The 14,689-nt window shown below is 42.6% G+C and overlaps 10 protein-coding genes across 10 annotated transcripts; 3 read left to right on the top strand and 7 right to left on the bottom strand.

Annotated features, from left to right (window-relative positions):
• Positions 1-167: 167 nt before the first annotated feature.
• SHB17 (sedoheptulose-bisphosphatase) lies at positions 168-983 on the bottom strand (the record flags this gene model as incomplete). The annotated part of the gene is made up of 1 exon (NM_001179833.1): positions 168-983. The coding sequence occupies one exon, from the start codon at positions 981-983 to the stop codon at positions 168-170; it is 816 nt and encodes a 271-aa protein (NP_012969.1).
• Positions 984-1,285: 302 nt separating this feature from the next.
• UIP5 (Uip5p) lies at positions 1,286-2,617 on the top strand (the record flags this gene model as incomplete). The annotated part of the gene is made up of 1 exon (NM_001179834.3): positions 1,286-2,617. One exon carries the CDS (start codon positions 1,286-1,288, stop codon positions 2,615-2,617), a length of 1,332 nt encoding a protein of 443 aa, NP_012970.3.
• Positions 2,618-2,688: 71 nt separating this feature from the next.
• On the bottom strand, positions 2,689-3,240 carry YKR045C (uncharacterized protein; the record flags this gene model as incomplete). Its single annotated transcript, NM_001179835.1, has 1 exon — positions 2,689-3,240. One exon carries the CDS (start codon positions 3,238-3,240, stop codon positions 2,689-2,691), a length of 552 nt encoding a protein of 183 aa, NP_012971.2.
• Positions 3,241-3,493: 253 nt separating this feature from the next.
• Positions 3,494-4,345, bottom strand: PLN1 (Pln1p; the record flags this gene model as incomplete). Its single annotated transcript, NM_001179836.3, has 1 exon — positions 3,494-4,345. One exon carries the CDS (start codon positions 4,343-4,345, stop codon positions 3,494-3,496), a length of 852 nt encoding a protein of 283 aa, NP_012972.3.
• A 312-nt stretch (positions 4,346-4,657) lies between these two features.
• On the bottom strand, positions 4,658-5,911 carry NAP1 (histone chaperone NAP1; the record flags this gene model as incomplete). The annotated part of the gene is made up of 1 exon (NM_001179838.1): positions 4,658-5,911. One exon carries the CDS (start codon positions 5,909-5,911, stop codon positions 4,658-4,660), a length of 1,254 nt encoding a protein of 417 aa, NP_012974.1.
• A 189-nt stretch (positions 5,912-6,100) lies between these two features.
• On the bottom strand, positions 6,101-6,502 carry FMP46 (putative redox protein; the record flags this gene model as incomplete). The annotated part of the gene is made up of 1 exon (NM_001179839.3): positions 6,101-6,502. One exon carries the CDS (start codon positions 6,500-6,502, stop codon positions 6,101-6,103), a length of 402 nt encoding a protein of 133 aa, NP_012975.3.
• A 583-nt stretch (positions 6,503-7,085) lies between these two features.
• TRK2 (Trk2p) lies at positions 7,086-9,755 on the top strand (the record flags this gene model as incomplete). Its single annotated transcript, NM_001179840.1, has 1 exon — positions 7,086-9,755. The coding sequence occupies one exon, from the start codon at positions 7,086-7,088 to the stop codon at positions 9,753-9,755; it is 2,670 nt and encodes an 889-aa protein (NP_012976.1).
• A 461-nt stretch (positions 9,756-10,216) lies between these two features.
• Positions 10,217-11,473, top strand: HFL1 (Hfl1p; the record flags this gene model as incomplete). The annotated part of the gene is made up of 1 exon (NM_001179841.3): positions 10,217-11,473. The coding sequence occupies one exon, from the start codon at positions 10,217-10,219 to the stop codon at positions 11,471-11,473; it is 1,257 nt and encodes a 418-aa protein (NP_012977.3).
• Positions 11,474-11,820: 347 nt separating this feature from the next.
• MRS4 (Fe(2+) transporter) lies at positions 11,821-12,735 on the bottom strand (the record flags this gene model as incomplete). The annotated part of the gene is made up of 1 exon (NM_001179842.1): positions 11,821-12,735. The coding sequence occupies one exon, from the start codon at positions 12,733-12,735 to the stop codon at positions 11,821-11,823; it is 915 nt and encodes a 304-aa protein (NP_012978.1).
• A 602-nt stretch (positions 12,736-13,337) lies between these two features.
• Positions 13,338-14,552, bottom strand: YSR3 (sphinganine kinase YSR3; the record flags this gene model as incomplete). Its single annotated transcript, NM_001179843.3, has 1 exon — positions 13,338-14,552. One exon carries the CDS (start codon positions 14,550-14,552, stop codon positions 13,338-13,340), a length of 1,215 nt encoding a protein of 404 aa, NP_012979.3.
• Positions 14,553-14,689: the final 137 nt, after the last annotated feature.

Raw genomic sequence — 14,689 nt, forward strand, 5'->3', positions numbered from 1 at the left:
AAACACAGTCCTTTGTACTATCCCTTTTATTTCATTATTTTTTCTTTTTTAAGATACCACTAGATATTATCATATATAGCATATTATATAACATAAAAAGTCAAGAAAAAAAATGTTTTTATCACTTTCTATAACTGCATATCTTTTTTTGCATTTCGAATGATTGCTTACACATCGCCATGCTGGGATTCCTCCTCTGGTGGTGAGACAAATGGACCTGCTAATTCCAATGCAGGTTCGTCAATGTTGTGGTGAGCGTATGACAAAACACCAATCCCACCGGCGTCCAGTAAGAAACATGGATTGTCTACCAAATGTCTGTAAGATTCCAATTTCACATATGGAACTGTGTCGTCATCATAAGATTTGACATTTTGAATTTCTTCAATCGTCTCACACTTCTTTTGCACACCCAGTCCAAACCAAATAGCAGCAAAATAACGCAATGCATGTCCGTGCGCAAAGACCATGATGTCTGATGCTCTGCCCTCACTCTGGTGCTTGCGGTGCAAGTTCTGGATTCTGGCAATAGCGCGGGAAAGTCTCAACCCAATTTGCTGAGTAGTCTCACCGTTCTCACACCCATCTCTCCAGATATTCCATGGCCTCTCCTTGTCCAAACCGCGTGACTTTCTCAATTCAATGATTTCTCGAGTCAGCATTCCCTCGTAGTCACCGTACTCCCACTCTCGCAAGTCGTCGTCTACCACCACACGGATCTTAGCTCTTTGCTCGTCGCTTAATGGTTTCAAAACCAAATCCACAGTTTGCCTGGCACGCAAACGTGGAGAGGTGAAGATATAAGTGATGTTGTCTGGATTCAAAAACTGATTATTGCGGAAAACACTCTCACCGGTCCTCAACATTTGGCCCTCACCGTAGGGCGTTAACGGTAGATCTGTCAAACCAGTATACTGGCCTGACTTGGACCATTCAGTTTGACCGTGTCTGACAATGATACATCTGGGGGTTAGCGAAGGCATTGTTGCTTGCAATTAAGTGTAGGTGTTTCCCTATCCACTTAGCTATGAACAAAATGTGCTTATCTGAGCTAATATTTTTTCATTTTTGTCCTATAAATAATAATGGAAAAAAAAAACTCATCGCGTGGTTGAACAGAAAAAAAACAATAAGAGTGAGTAAGCAGTGAAAAATGTAAGATTTACGCTTTATATAAGCAGATTTTGGTTTCCTTTATATATTTTTGCATTTGTCTATCCTTAACATTGGATAGCAATTTGGCGGTGGGTAGTTTATAACGTGTGTGCTCTCTCTTTAAGTAACGATGTCAAGAGATGTAAGGGCAGAGAAACTAGCCATATCACTATTGATTTTATCATTGTTTCTAATATTCCAATTAGTGGCTGAGATTTATCTCAATAATGGTGATCAGTACCATACAGAGACTAGCCCCTTTACAAGAGGAAGATCACATGTAACGCGTGTGCCCAACCATGATGCTAGTTTATCTATACCGTTTTTGGACAAGATCAACCAGTTTTGGCATGTAGGCGGTGCCACGCAAATTAGGAATATTCAGTCGATCAAATTGACTCAGGACCGTGATCAAGATAAACATGGATTAGTATTGTCCAATGGAATTGGCGACAACACCATCAATGACTTTGAGATTGTTTTCACTTTCAGAATTTCTCACGACCCCACTACACAACTCACTGGTGATGGAATGTGTTTTGCCATTACGCCCGAAAATGGGTTTCTCACACAGAATTTACAGTCGTCGTATGCGAAAAAGCAATACATGATGAATTCTCAGGGCGTCATAGCCGATAATACAGATCTGATGGGCTTCCCGAAAAATCTGCCTGGCCTATTTATTGTCTTGGATACGTATCGCAACCAAGGCCACGACCATAAGGAGGTACCCTTTATGGATGTGTTTATAAATGTGGCCCCAGAAAGCGATTGGTACGATATAAATAGTGATGGTGAACTCAGTACATCGCTGCGGCTTAATTCAAGAGGCCACATAAAACTCAAGAAAAATGCCCTGTGGAATCGAGTCACGAAACTAAGAATAATATATTTGGAAAGTATAAGCTTCCTGAAGATCGACGTGCAGTACGCAAAAGAGGGAAACTACTGGATTGAGTTATTTCAAACAACCGAAAATCTGTACTTGCCGAAAAACATGCACACGGGGCAAAGATACATTGGCTGTAGCGCATTAAATGGCCAATTAACGGAGACAGTGGAGCTGCTGGACGTATCCACTAGCGAATTCCATTGGAACGACATGGATGCGTCCATTGAGGACACCTATGATTACGCAAAGGAAGCTGAGCTATTCCTGGAGCAGGAATTTGGCGAGGTCCTTGACAGGGAACCCGATGAGTTCACCAAATGGAAAATGATCAAAGCTCAACCAAACATCAAGACTGGGTCACAGTCAGCTGAACAGAAAACTTCAAACAATCCTCACTCTCGGTTGTTCAAGGTCGTGCTGACCATATGGCATTATAGCGAGATTTTGCTATTGATCATGGGCATTTATCTTTTTTCTGCTTGCATAAGAGTTTTCCAAAGAAGGTTCAAAAAAATTAGATCCAGAAGAAAAAGGGCAGGCTCGCATTCTGTGGGGCTATTGCCCATGTAGCATTGCATAGGCACGCACATACATACATACACAAATAATACAATATAGGACGTTCATCTTAGGTAGCCAATTCACGGTCTTCTTGTGGTAGTGTTACTTGCGTTCGACGGCGGGAGGGTTCTTGATCGATCCAATATACTCTGTGGTGGGATGGCCAGAACGCTAGAATTCGTCTCAAACGTCCTGTTAGAGAATATTGTGGGCCTCGTAGACTGTATTGAATGAATGTCCGAGAAAGTAGACGACTTCACTGACGAGGAACAAAACGATACTAGCGGAATAACACTTGCGTTGTCGTTTTGTTGTTGCTGCTGTTGCTGCTGCTGCTGTCTTACTTTGCCTGTTGGTGGTTCATCCCATGCCACTCGACGGTCTCCTTCGTCATCGGATTCGCTCGAATGCAACGAATTTCGATCAACCAATGGTCGCAACGACGAACTGATGGTTGTTCCATCCGGATCCAACTCAGCACGCTTAACTCTTGTGGGGCCAGCCCTAGTGCCGCGTCTTGGTTTACTGCTCGAGACCGATGCGTTAGTTGTGGTAGTGGTGTTTATTATTTTTTTAACCCACACTGAAAGTTTGTTTCTTCTTCCCTGGGATGTATGATGACTGTTTGACATGCTAGGACTTTCCCTTGGCACCATGTATATTCACTTTTATTGTCTCTTGATCGAGCTATAACCAAATTTTTTTTTTTTTTTTTTTTTTTCGTTTTTATAATTTTTTCTTTGGTATTCAATTGTATATAGTGCTCAAACAGCAACGTACATAATAGCTAGCAAACAATAGATGAAATAATAGAATAATAACAAATAACTATATAAGAGTGGCAGGAAAAAAAATCAGGCGCACGATTAGCGCAAAACCAAATTACTAATTGGTCGACACAGCCGCGGGCTTAGAATTGGTTTGGTCTTCTCTTGAGGCCTTTAGCTTCTCAATGGTGGCATTGCCCAAGTCCAACCCGGTGGATACAATGGCTTTAGGGACGCTTTCAGATTTACTTAGATTGTTTTCATAGACAGTGGTGAAGCGTTGGTAGGTTTCGTTAAGCTTAGTCTTTGTTGGGTCGATGTACACAGACTGCAACTTGTCAGTTGTGGGCTTCACTATGGCGTCGTACTTTTCTTTAGCCAGGTCCTTGGTTGGGTCGATATAGTTCGACTTGACCTTGGACTGGATCTCCTGCGACATACCTCTGGTCGTTGAAGACAACTCTGCCACGTGGGGCAAAGAAGAAGCATCAGTGACCTTGTTCTCCTCACCGGAAGAGCCGATCTCCTTCGATGCGGTAGAACCTTGCAAGTGCAATGGCTTGATCAGGAACTCCCTCAACAGAGTATTAGAAATGTTGGCGACGTAGTCGACGAAGAACCACACCAGCCAGATCCCTGGCGTGTTGGAATGTGATTTCCAATTGTACAGCAAGCCGTCGACACCCTCCTTGAACACCAAGAGGTTAACTAACTCGTCCAACTTGAAGGCCCCTTCCTTCCCAGCAGCAACAACTTGCTTCACCAGACGAGGAGAGCTGGACGATTCGGAAACCCACTGGTTCACAGATCCCAAAACAACGAGGTTGAAGGAAATCAATCTCTCCACAGGTGGCAGAGATTCCGCATATTTAATAAACTTGGATAAAGCTGGGTATCTTTGCAGATGCGACCAGGTTGCTTGTGGCAATTCCACAGATGGTTTAGAAGAAGAAATAGATGATTCAGACATAATTACGCTACGGTTCTGGAGAGTGAGTGATGGTTAATGATTACCGATACATTCCGTTATCTTTCCTTTTATAACCCTTGCTGCTATATTATTAAATCCGAAAGAATACGATCATCCCCCACGGCGGAGAAAATCTAGGCTATTATTATCATTATTATTATTATTATTGTCGTCTTAGTTACATGCGCTTTAACATATATTTCAGCTTACACACTTACATGTATATACATATATATATCTATATATGTATGTATACATATGTATATAAATATATGAATACGGTTATGACCACTCTTGCGAAGTGCGTTGGGATTATGACTGCTTGCATTCAGGAGCCTGTTCCGGCCTGCCAGCAAAATCGTCTTGCTCTTCGGCAGATTCCCCGTCGTCATCCTCCAAGCCGTGATCATCATCTTCTTCTTCGTCTTCGTCCTCGTCCGCTTCTTCTTCGTCCTCCTCGAACTCGAATTCCAAGGCTGCGCCGGTAAACCAGTCCACGGCTCTAGGAATTAGCTTGTCCTTAAGTTGTTCCCCGATGGAGTAGTCTAAAGCTAGACGTTCCTCGAGGTCTTCCTCCAACTCCTCGTCTTGGTCTTCGTTTTGGATCTTGGGAGGGTCGAAGAAGTTGAAAAAGGATTCTATGGGAGTGATCTTCTCGATGGTCCTCACCTGCTTGGTGGTCTTGTTTCTCTGCTTGCGCATTTCTAGGTCCACAGTGACGTTGTGGGCGTTGTCCTTCCAACTGATCTCGCAGCCTTCTGCGTGGTCGTAGATAAAGTCCCCGGAGTAACCGAGCTCCTTCTGGTAGAAGTAGGTCTTGCACAGAATGTCGTTGGTGAAGAATGGGTTGGCGGAAGAATCAAATCTGAACAACAGCTTGAAACCGGGTCTACCATCCGTCAAGTATTCCAGACCAATATCTTGCAGGTACTCCAGAACTTCCGCATCGCGGTCAGTGATCGTGTCGCAAACGATGGGCAAGTTCTCTAATGCGGTTAGCCAGAATGAGGGAATTCCCTTCACCTGTTCCTCCTCGGAATCATTTTGGGCCTTCTCTTCTTCGTCCACCAACAACTCCGTCTCATTGAGTGACTCCACAATCTCTTGGCCCTTTGCGATCTGTTCCGGCTTGGGTTGCTCTTGTCCTGAAATGATCCTGGACCGCTGCTCCCAAATGGGCTTGTACTTCTGCAGAAACTTGTTCTCTAGCTCAAACATCTCCACCTGAAATTCCTTTTCAACTTCGAATAGCTCGCTTTGTAAAGTCTTCAAGCTCAGCAGCTTTTCCTTAACGTTCTTGGGAAGACCCCCCACATACCCGCTGTCCTGGCCCACCAGCGAGCCAAGTCTGTCCTGGATGGACTGTAACAACAGGGGTTGGTTAGCCAAGATGTCCTCCTCGTTGATGGTGCCGATCTTGTCATCCTGCTCCTGTGCCTGGGCCCTAACTGGGTTGCCGTTTTTCAAATAGCTCGGATTCAGAACCGATGCTGGGGTATTGTGAGGCGTAGGGGCGTTGTCGATTTGCATCGACGACTTGGGTTTCGTTCTGATAGGGTCTGACATGATCTTGCGCTTTGCTCTTGGTCCCACTGGGCTCACTAAATCCTCCTAATCTACCATCAAACTGCCATTTTTGATCCCAAACGCTGCTATTTAAAAGGAAAAATTTTCCCAATTACGCGGGTAATACAAAAAAGATATAGCCCATTGTTATAAAAATATGTATGTGTTCAATATAGTGGTATATAGGTGTTATTTGCGCTGAATGATGTACTTGTCAATGTCTGCGGGCTCATTTCCCACCAACTTGTTTTCCCAGTCGACCCAAAGCGCCTCCTTTGGATTCCAAAGTCCCCTCTGGACACACTTCTGCAGGTCCATCCCGAACGTCGGGTCTGTGTGCTTGTATTTGAGCACTGAATCCAGCTTTGGAATCTGCCTTTGCAACGAAACTGGGCCTTGCGGGCACGAAGTTCTCATGTATTGCAGCTGGTCCCACGTGGGAAAGCGGTTGGCGATTTCCACGTCGAATCGATGAGAGACGTCTCCCTTCAGCAACTGCAGGCATTTCTGCGACTTGATATTGGACGCGATGTCATTGGTAAACAACGAGATGGTACGTGGCTGTCTCTGCAATGTTTTCCAAAACGACATTTATTGCGTTTGCGTTTGCGATCTCCCGGTCTGTTATTTTCATTTGCACTTTTCTTAACGTTCTCTTTTGGTTTTATATGCCCCTTTCCAAGCTGGGTGGATACCCCGTCCATTGAGTGCCCGTGCCCAATCAAGCTAAAGCCAGACTAAAAAGAGGAAGAGTTCAAGAACCATCAATGCCTCCAGCACAATTTCACAACAGCTTGACACTTTGGCAACGGTTATATCAGAGCATAGCGACGGGATTAGAGAGATGCAAGACGACGGAAGAAAGAAGGGAGTGCCCGGCATGCGCTGAAAGCGCCCTGTAGTACAAGCGTACCGCCGTTGAATAGGCCATGGTACATCACACGATGATTGATAATTTGATGCAAGCTGCCATGCTCAGATGGTTGTTTCCCGTTTCTCTCTTTCACTTTTGATCTCCTGCGAAGAATAGGATGAGATGTGAATTTTCGTTTCTAATCCCCTCGGCCGTGCGGCTGAAAAAGAGAAATGATATTGGAATAACTAGGTTTCAGATGATGAGAAAAGAGGCTATTTTGTACTATTCACCGACGATAAGAGGCTGTAAGAACCACTCATGCCAACAGCTAAGAGGACGTCATCCAGGGCTTCGTTGGCACTGCCCTTCCAGTTACGGTTGGTGCACAAGAAATCATGGGGCCATCGGCTAAGAGACTTCATTTCCGGGTTCTTAAAATCATGCAGACCCATTGCTAAATACGTTTTCCCCAACTTCATCGTGGTGCACTATATCTACCTGATCACGCTGTCGATTATCGGGTCCATTCTGTTATATCCGTGCAAGAACACGGCGTTCATCGATGTGCTATTTCTGGCTGCTGGAGCGTCTACACAGGGCGGGCTGGCCACCAAGAGCACTAACGATTTCAACCTGTACCAGCAGATAGTGGTGTACGTCATTACATTGCTGTCCACGCCTATACTTATTCATGGGTTTTTGGCCTTTGTCAGGCTGTATTGGTTTGAAAGGTACTTCGACAACATTAGGGATATCTCCAAACAGAATTTTAAACTAAGAAGGACCATGACGTTGCAACAAAGGGAACTATCGGGCAGCAGTGGCAATGCCGCTCGAAGTAGGAGTTTCAAGGACAACCTGTTCCGTGGGAAGTTTGTTTCCAGAGAAGACCCACGACAATCCGCTTCAGATGTGCCGATGGACTCTCCTGACACGTCCGCATTGTCCTCAATCTCACCGTTGAATGTTTCCTCCTCTAAGGAGGAATCCAGTGACACGCAAAGCTCGCCTCCAAACTTCTCAAGTAAGCGCCAACCCTCAGACGTTGACCCAAGAGACATTTACAAATCGATAATGATGCTACAAAAACAACAAGAGAAGAGCAACGCAAACTCCACGGATTCTTTTTCGAGCGAGACCAATGGACCCGCTTTCATTGTGCAGGAACGTCATGAGAGAAGAGCCCCCCACTGCTCACTGAAACGCCATTCTGTCCTGCCATCTTCTCAGGAATTGAACAAGCTAGCCCAGACGAAAAGTTTCCAGAAATTGCTTGGCTTGCGGAGAGATGAAGGTGACCATGACTACTTTGACGGTGCTCCTCACAAATATATGGTCACCAAGAAGAAAAAAATATCTAGAACGCAATCATGTAACATCCCAACGTATACTGCTTCACCGAGTCCTAAAACCTCAGGCCAAGTAGTTGAAAATCATAGAAACTTGGCCAAGTCGGCGCCTTCATCTTTTGTTGATGAGGAGATGAGCTTTTCACCGCAAGAGTCTTTGAATTTACAGTTCCAAGCGCACCCGCCCAAACCAAAACGACGTGAAGGTGATATAGGCCACCCCTTCACCAGAACAATGAGCACCAACTATCTATCGTGGCAGCCAACCTTTGGCAGAAACTCCGTCTTCATTGGACTCACAAAGCAACAAAAGGAGGAACTCGGCGGTGTCGAATATCGTGCTTTGAGATTGCTGTGCTGCATTCTCATGGTATACTACATCGGATTCAACATTTTGGCGTTTGTGACCATCGTTCCATGGGCCTGTACGAGGCACCACTACTCAGAGATTATTAGACGAAATGGAGTTTCTCCAACCTGGTGGGGGTTTTTCACTGCAATGAGTGCATTCAGCAACTTGGGTCTGTCTTTGACCGCTGATTCAATGGTTTCCTTTGATACTGCGCCGTATCCGCTGATTTTCATGATGTTCTTCATCATCATAGGCAATACAGGCTTCCCAATTATGTTACGATTTATCATTTGGATCATGTTCAAGACCTCGAGAGACCTATCTCAGTTTAAGGAAAGTCTTGGGTTTCTCTTGGATCATCCGCGCAGGTGTTTTACGTTGCTGTTCCCCAGCGGCCCCACATGGTGGCTGTTTACAACTTTAGTCGTCTTAAACGCTACGGATTGGATTCTTTTCATAATTCTGGATTTCAACTCCGCTGTAGTAAGGCAGGTTGCTAAAGGTTATCGAGCTCTCATGGGCCTCTTCCAGTCTGTATGCACAAGAACTGCTGGATTCAACGTTGTTGACTTAAGTAAATTACACCCGTCCATTCAGGTGTCTTATATGCTAATGATGTACGTTTCGGTCCTGCCGCTGGCGATTTCCATTAGAAGAACGAATGTTTATGAGGAGCAATCGTTGGGACTATACGATAGTGGACAAGATGACGAAAATATCACCCACGAAGACGATATAAAGGAAACAGACCATGATGGCGAATCCGAAGAGCGAGACACTGTATCTACAAAGTCCAAGCCGAAGAAACAGTCCCCAAAATCGTTTGTTGGTGCTCATTTGAGGAGGCAACTCTCTTTTGATTTATGGTACCTATTCCTTGGATTATTTATAATATGCATATGCGAGGGCAGAAAAATCGAAGACGTTAATAAACCTGATTTCAATGTCTTTGCTATATTGTTTGAAGTTGTTAGCGCTTATGGTACAGTGGGTTTGTCATTGGGTTACCCAAACACCAACACATCACTATCTGCCCAGTTCACCGTATTATCGAAGCTAGTCATAATTGCCATGCTAATAAGAGGAAGAAATAGAGGTTTACCATACACTTTGGATCGTGCCATCATGCTGCCAAGTGACAAACTGGAACAAATTGATCGTTTACAAGATATGAAAGCTAAGGGTAAGTTGTTAGCCAAAGTTGGTGAGGATCCAATGACTACTTACGTCAAAAAGAGATCCCACAAACTGAAAAAAATAGCAACAAAGTTTTGGGGGAAGCATTAAAATCAAGTTTACCCCTCTTTACCTACATAAGAGCCAACGTAATTTTCTCTCAGTATTATATGTATTATCTCCGAAGTTTATTATTCTTTAACGAAATATAAAAGAAAAATAAGAAAGATTAAGACCCTAAAAGGTGTACCACTACGATTCAACAAGCACAACGAATCCTATCCGTAATATACTTTTGATTTCTGACTATTCTAGAAAAATTTTAGTTCATTTTTTTTCCCTCTTTTTACTTATTGTATTTTTCACAATTGAATTGCATTTTGTCCCCTACGAAAAAAGGCAGAAAACGAGATCTAAACCACTTTCAGATCAGAATAATAATAATAATAATAACCAACCAAAGCCATCAACAGGTCCACTAGAAGCATCTGCCAAGTTACGACCTAAGCAAAGGTTTGAGTGAAAAGTGAATTGCGACAGTACAATCACAAAAGTATAGAAACATAATTGTTATGGAAAACAAACTACTTTGTTGGTGGTTGTACTGGCCATGCGTGTATTCATCTATTATAGCTACCATAATATCTTTTTACACCATAACTAGACACTTATTAAATTACCGTAAACCATATGAACAAAGACTATCCATACGGATACTATTGCTCGTGCCCATTTTTAGTGTGTCATGCGCAAGTGGCATAATTAAGCCTGAAGCAGCTCAATTTTATGTCGATCCTATCAGAGAATTTTATGAAGCATTCGTTATTTACACTTTTTTCACATTTTTAACACTACTACTAGGAGGCGAGAGGAACATCATTACTGTTTTAAGCTTAAATCACGCCCCCACAAGACATCCGATACCGCTAATAGGTAAAATTTGCAAACCGATAGACTTATCTGATCCTTTTGATTTTCTTTTTGTCAAAAAAGGCATATTACAGTATGTTTGGTTCAAACCATTTTATTGTTTTGGTACATTGATATGCAGTGCATGGAAGCTACCCAAATTCGAAATATTTTTGAACGTTTTTTATAATATTTCAGTGACTTGGTCACTGTATAGTTTAGCACTATTTTGGAAGTGTCTCTATCCGGAATTAACTCCTTATAAACCATGGTTGAAATTTTTATGTGTCAAATTGATTATTTTTGCCTCTTATTGGCAGAGCATCATAATCCAGGGTCTAGTGGTTACTGGAAAGTTGGGTACGGGAAACCAAGATCGAACCTCTGGATATGTGTACAAGAATGGGCTCCTGTGTATAGAGATGGTGCCTTTCGCCATCTTGCATGCAGTAGCTTTCCCTTGGAACAAATACACAGCATTTAGCATACCTTATGGGGCCAGGATGAAATTCATTTACGCTTTGAAAGATTTTCTTGGTTGCGGTGATCTAATATGGGATTTTAAACAGACTTTGTTTGCTGGTCCCTTGTACTATAATTATAGGAACTTCGATCCTGAAGCCATGGATCTATTAAGCACTAGACAACAATCCGGTGCGACTATGGAAAGACTAAAGCATGGGCTAAGATTTACTGATAATGGAAGAAATAGTTATTGGGTGGCATATGGGAGTATAGATAACAACCTTGTTCCGGAATCAATAGAGGAATCATGGGAAGATGATATTGCTGGTCAGAGAACTTTTCCTGAGGATCCAAATTATCCGGTTGTTCACGACTACACGATGGGCCATCGATATAGTAGATCAATGAATGATTTAAGAAGAGATGTTCAAAGTAGGTCATCAATGGCTTGTTAAATGAGTCGTTAAATGTACGTATATACATAGTTACTGCGCTTTCGGTTATATACAAAATAAAACAACATCTACAAGCAATGCTTTTTTTTCAATTATTGTAACTTGGATGCTTATTCTAATAAAATGAAATAAATGCTACTGTAATTTTTTGCCGGAGGATTGGCTATATATGCAGAGTGGGAGTTGGACGATATCACCATTATTATTATTTTTCTATTATTACCATTGGACTTGTCTTTTGCAGCAACAAAAGTGGCAGCAGCAGCAACAGCACCACCACCAATGCATTTTGGCCTTGCCTTTTATAAGTTGTCAAAAAAAGTTGACCTCGAAAAGGGGAAAAAACATCAATTTTTCATTAAAAAATGCTTAGCACATTCATATGCAGTCCAAGAAATGGCAGTGGCTGGTATATTAGCCACTATCCTTGGTTTCAAACCTCGCCAAAACCCCTTCCAACCATGAACCTCCAGTATGGCTCTTGAGGCTCTACCAAAAGTGTTCGCATCCTTCATTATTTCGATGGAGACAGTTTCGCTGCCTCTAACCTGTAATACAGTCTTTATGCAATCCAACGGTGTAGTTAACGCAGCACATGTTGCACCACTTATCCCACCGCAAAGACAATGAATCAATGGATTGTAGGAATTTTGTGGGTTGAAGAATTTGCTGGCAGATTCATATATCATGAAATTGAACGCTGCAAATGGGATATTCATGGCCAATGTTGTGGGATAGGAGTAGTAAAATGCTGCAAAGCCTTCATTTTGATATATTTGCTTAGTAACATTCCAAACTCTTAGATTAGTATCCAATTGTAGTCTTTGTTTAACGGTGTCAAAGGGGTTCATCAATGCATCCGCAGCAATGGTAGCAATGGTACCACTCAGTGCGGTCTTCATTGGTTGATGAGTTTGCATATCTTCAGGGCTTATCAGGCGAGCTTTGCAAAACTCGTATGTACCAAAATATACTGCATGCGCAGGCCCTGCCCCCAGTATTACCGATTGAACACCCTTCCATAAAGCCATCGAACCTTCCATTGTAGATATTTTGGATATCTGAGATATCATCCCTGTAGAGGCAGCTTTATTCAATCCTGCAGCCTGCACTCGGGTTTTCAGAGCATCTATTGGAAACATCAAAGAATGCTCCATTATACCTGCAAATGCTCCTGCCAGTAACTGGGAATGTAGCGGAGCATGTGATGGAAGAGCTTCGTAGTCGATTTCCTCAGCTATTGACAGTTCTGAAGTATTCATAATATTAACTGATATTTCGGTTGAGTTTTTTACTTCTTCACTTTGTACTTCTCACGAAAGTCTTCGTCAATAAACCTCTGATAAAGTGAAAATTCTATGAGATTCCAATAAAACCTCCAAATATCTTTATATACAGCTTACTACTTAGATAAGATGACGTTCGCCAATGGTAGGCAAAAGATAGCAGGGTGTTCTTGCCTTTCAGTCTTCGCCATGCTCTCATTCAAGAAAGGGTGCCAAAATACCGAAAAGAGACACGATCGGGGGTGTCAAAGTAGCGATTCCTGTGGGTTAAAAGAGGGTGAACCACGGCAAACATGCATGTGTAAAACCCAAAACGCCGATCTAGGGCCTGCGACGCATGGTACGAACATCCTGAAGGTATATAAAAGAGCTAAAGTCTTGACTCATGCCTGAAATCTTGATTTTTCATTGTTATATCCTCTCTATACATTAGTAAGCACCATAGATGGGCTGGCTATCAAAAGCGAGAAAAAAAAAATGCTGAATTCCAAATATGTACTCATCGGGGTGAATTTCAATGATGTGTTATGTAGATACAATATATATGTATAAGTCACTAAATGCATACATACGAGAGTCTACCTTAAGTTTGTCCAAGTGAAAAAAACTGGGCATAGCAAAAAGACGGTTGTAGGTATACCTGCGTATATGAGAAACCTTCCGACGATTTCCACTTTGGAAACACCGCTGTACAATAAACACTCTTCTTCTTCACTTGTCTCGTTATGGAAATGAACCTTTTCGCTTCTATCATCGTGAAATCTGAGTAGTTTAATTAACAGCGTGTAGACAGCTGTCTTGCTAATGACGTCTTTCCAAACAATCACAGAAGCGACACCTACCAGAGGCCTCAAGAACACCTTAGAACCACATGATGCGTACCTACTACATACAAGGTTCCATCCGTATCTTTCGGTTAACCAGTCGCTGCAATCCAGCCCACTGACTACGCCAATGAACGCTACGCTATCTTCGAAACAAGGACATTCATCAATGGGCCTGACGTGGTTAAACAGAATAAACAAGCCCCATGCTACACTCAAAAGGGGAAACCAGAGATGTTCACCAATCTGGAAATTTCGTAAAGCATGCACCACCCAGATTCTTATAAAAAAACAGATAGCTCCAACTGCGGCGCCGCTAAATAAATCCAGCATACCATGCATACCGCAGTAAACTCTACCAAAAACCAGGGTTAAGTAGTAAAATATCACCAGACTCAGTAAAAGAAGCTTTGTTGGCCATACCAGTGTGTCAGATAAACATATTCTCCAAAAGAATAATAGACTTACCGCAGTAGCGTTAGCAGAATGTGAACTGGGTGCACCATATTCTTTCGTAGTGTATTCACTTAGTGTGATTCTGTCAACTGGCGGTGATTTTGGCCTTGGTAGGCACCAATAATCCTTTAAGTAGCCACTCAAATAAATTGAATAACCAAGAACGTAGATCATGTCCCGTGTTAAATCGCGGTATCCAAGCCACACAGGCATGGGAAGCACGATAACATAAAACATGTGGGAACCCATAAGCGAAGTGTATTTGAAATAAACGTCTCTAAAAGGCGTTCTGTGCTTTTTTTGTAAAGAATGTACGAAATCTGATTGGTTGTCTGTGAATCTAGTTAGATACTGCCTTGTTTGAAACCTTAGCCACGACATCTGGCTCTCAAAATGCTCCGCTGGATGATTACCGGGATCTGCCAATAGGTGTTTGCCGCCGGAAGGAGCCATCTGAACCTTAATGGTGTCCTCGGTAACACCCAATTCAGTAACCGTCTGAATAATGGTCATAATTAAATTCTTTTACAGGCTTGCTATTTTGTATATTTTTTTGAAGACTACCACTGCCTAACTTCTTTTTGTCATGTTATCAATTCAACTAGATGTTGAGAAGGAAGCCAAGGCAAGGCTGATAAAAACTAAGAAAA

This window comes from Saccharomyces cerevisiae, chromosome XI (assembly GCF_000146045.2).
Source record: "Saccharomyces cerevisiae S288C chromosome XI, complete sequence".
Classification (NCBI taxonomy): Eukaryota; Fungi; Ascomycota; class Saccharomycetes; order Saccharomycetales; family Saccharomycetaceae; genus Saccharomyces; species Saccharomyces cerevisiae.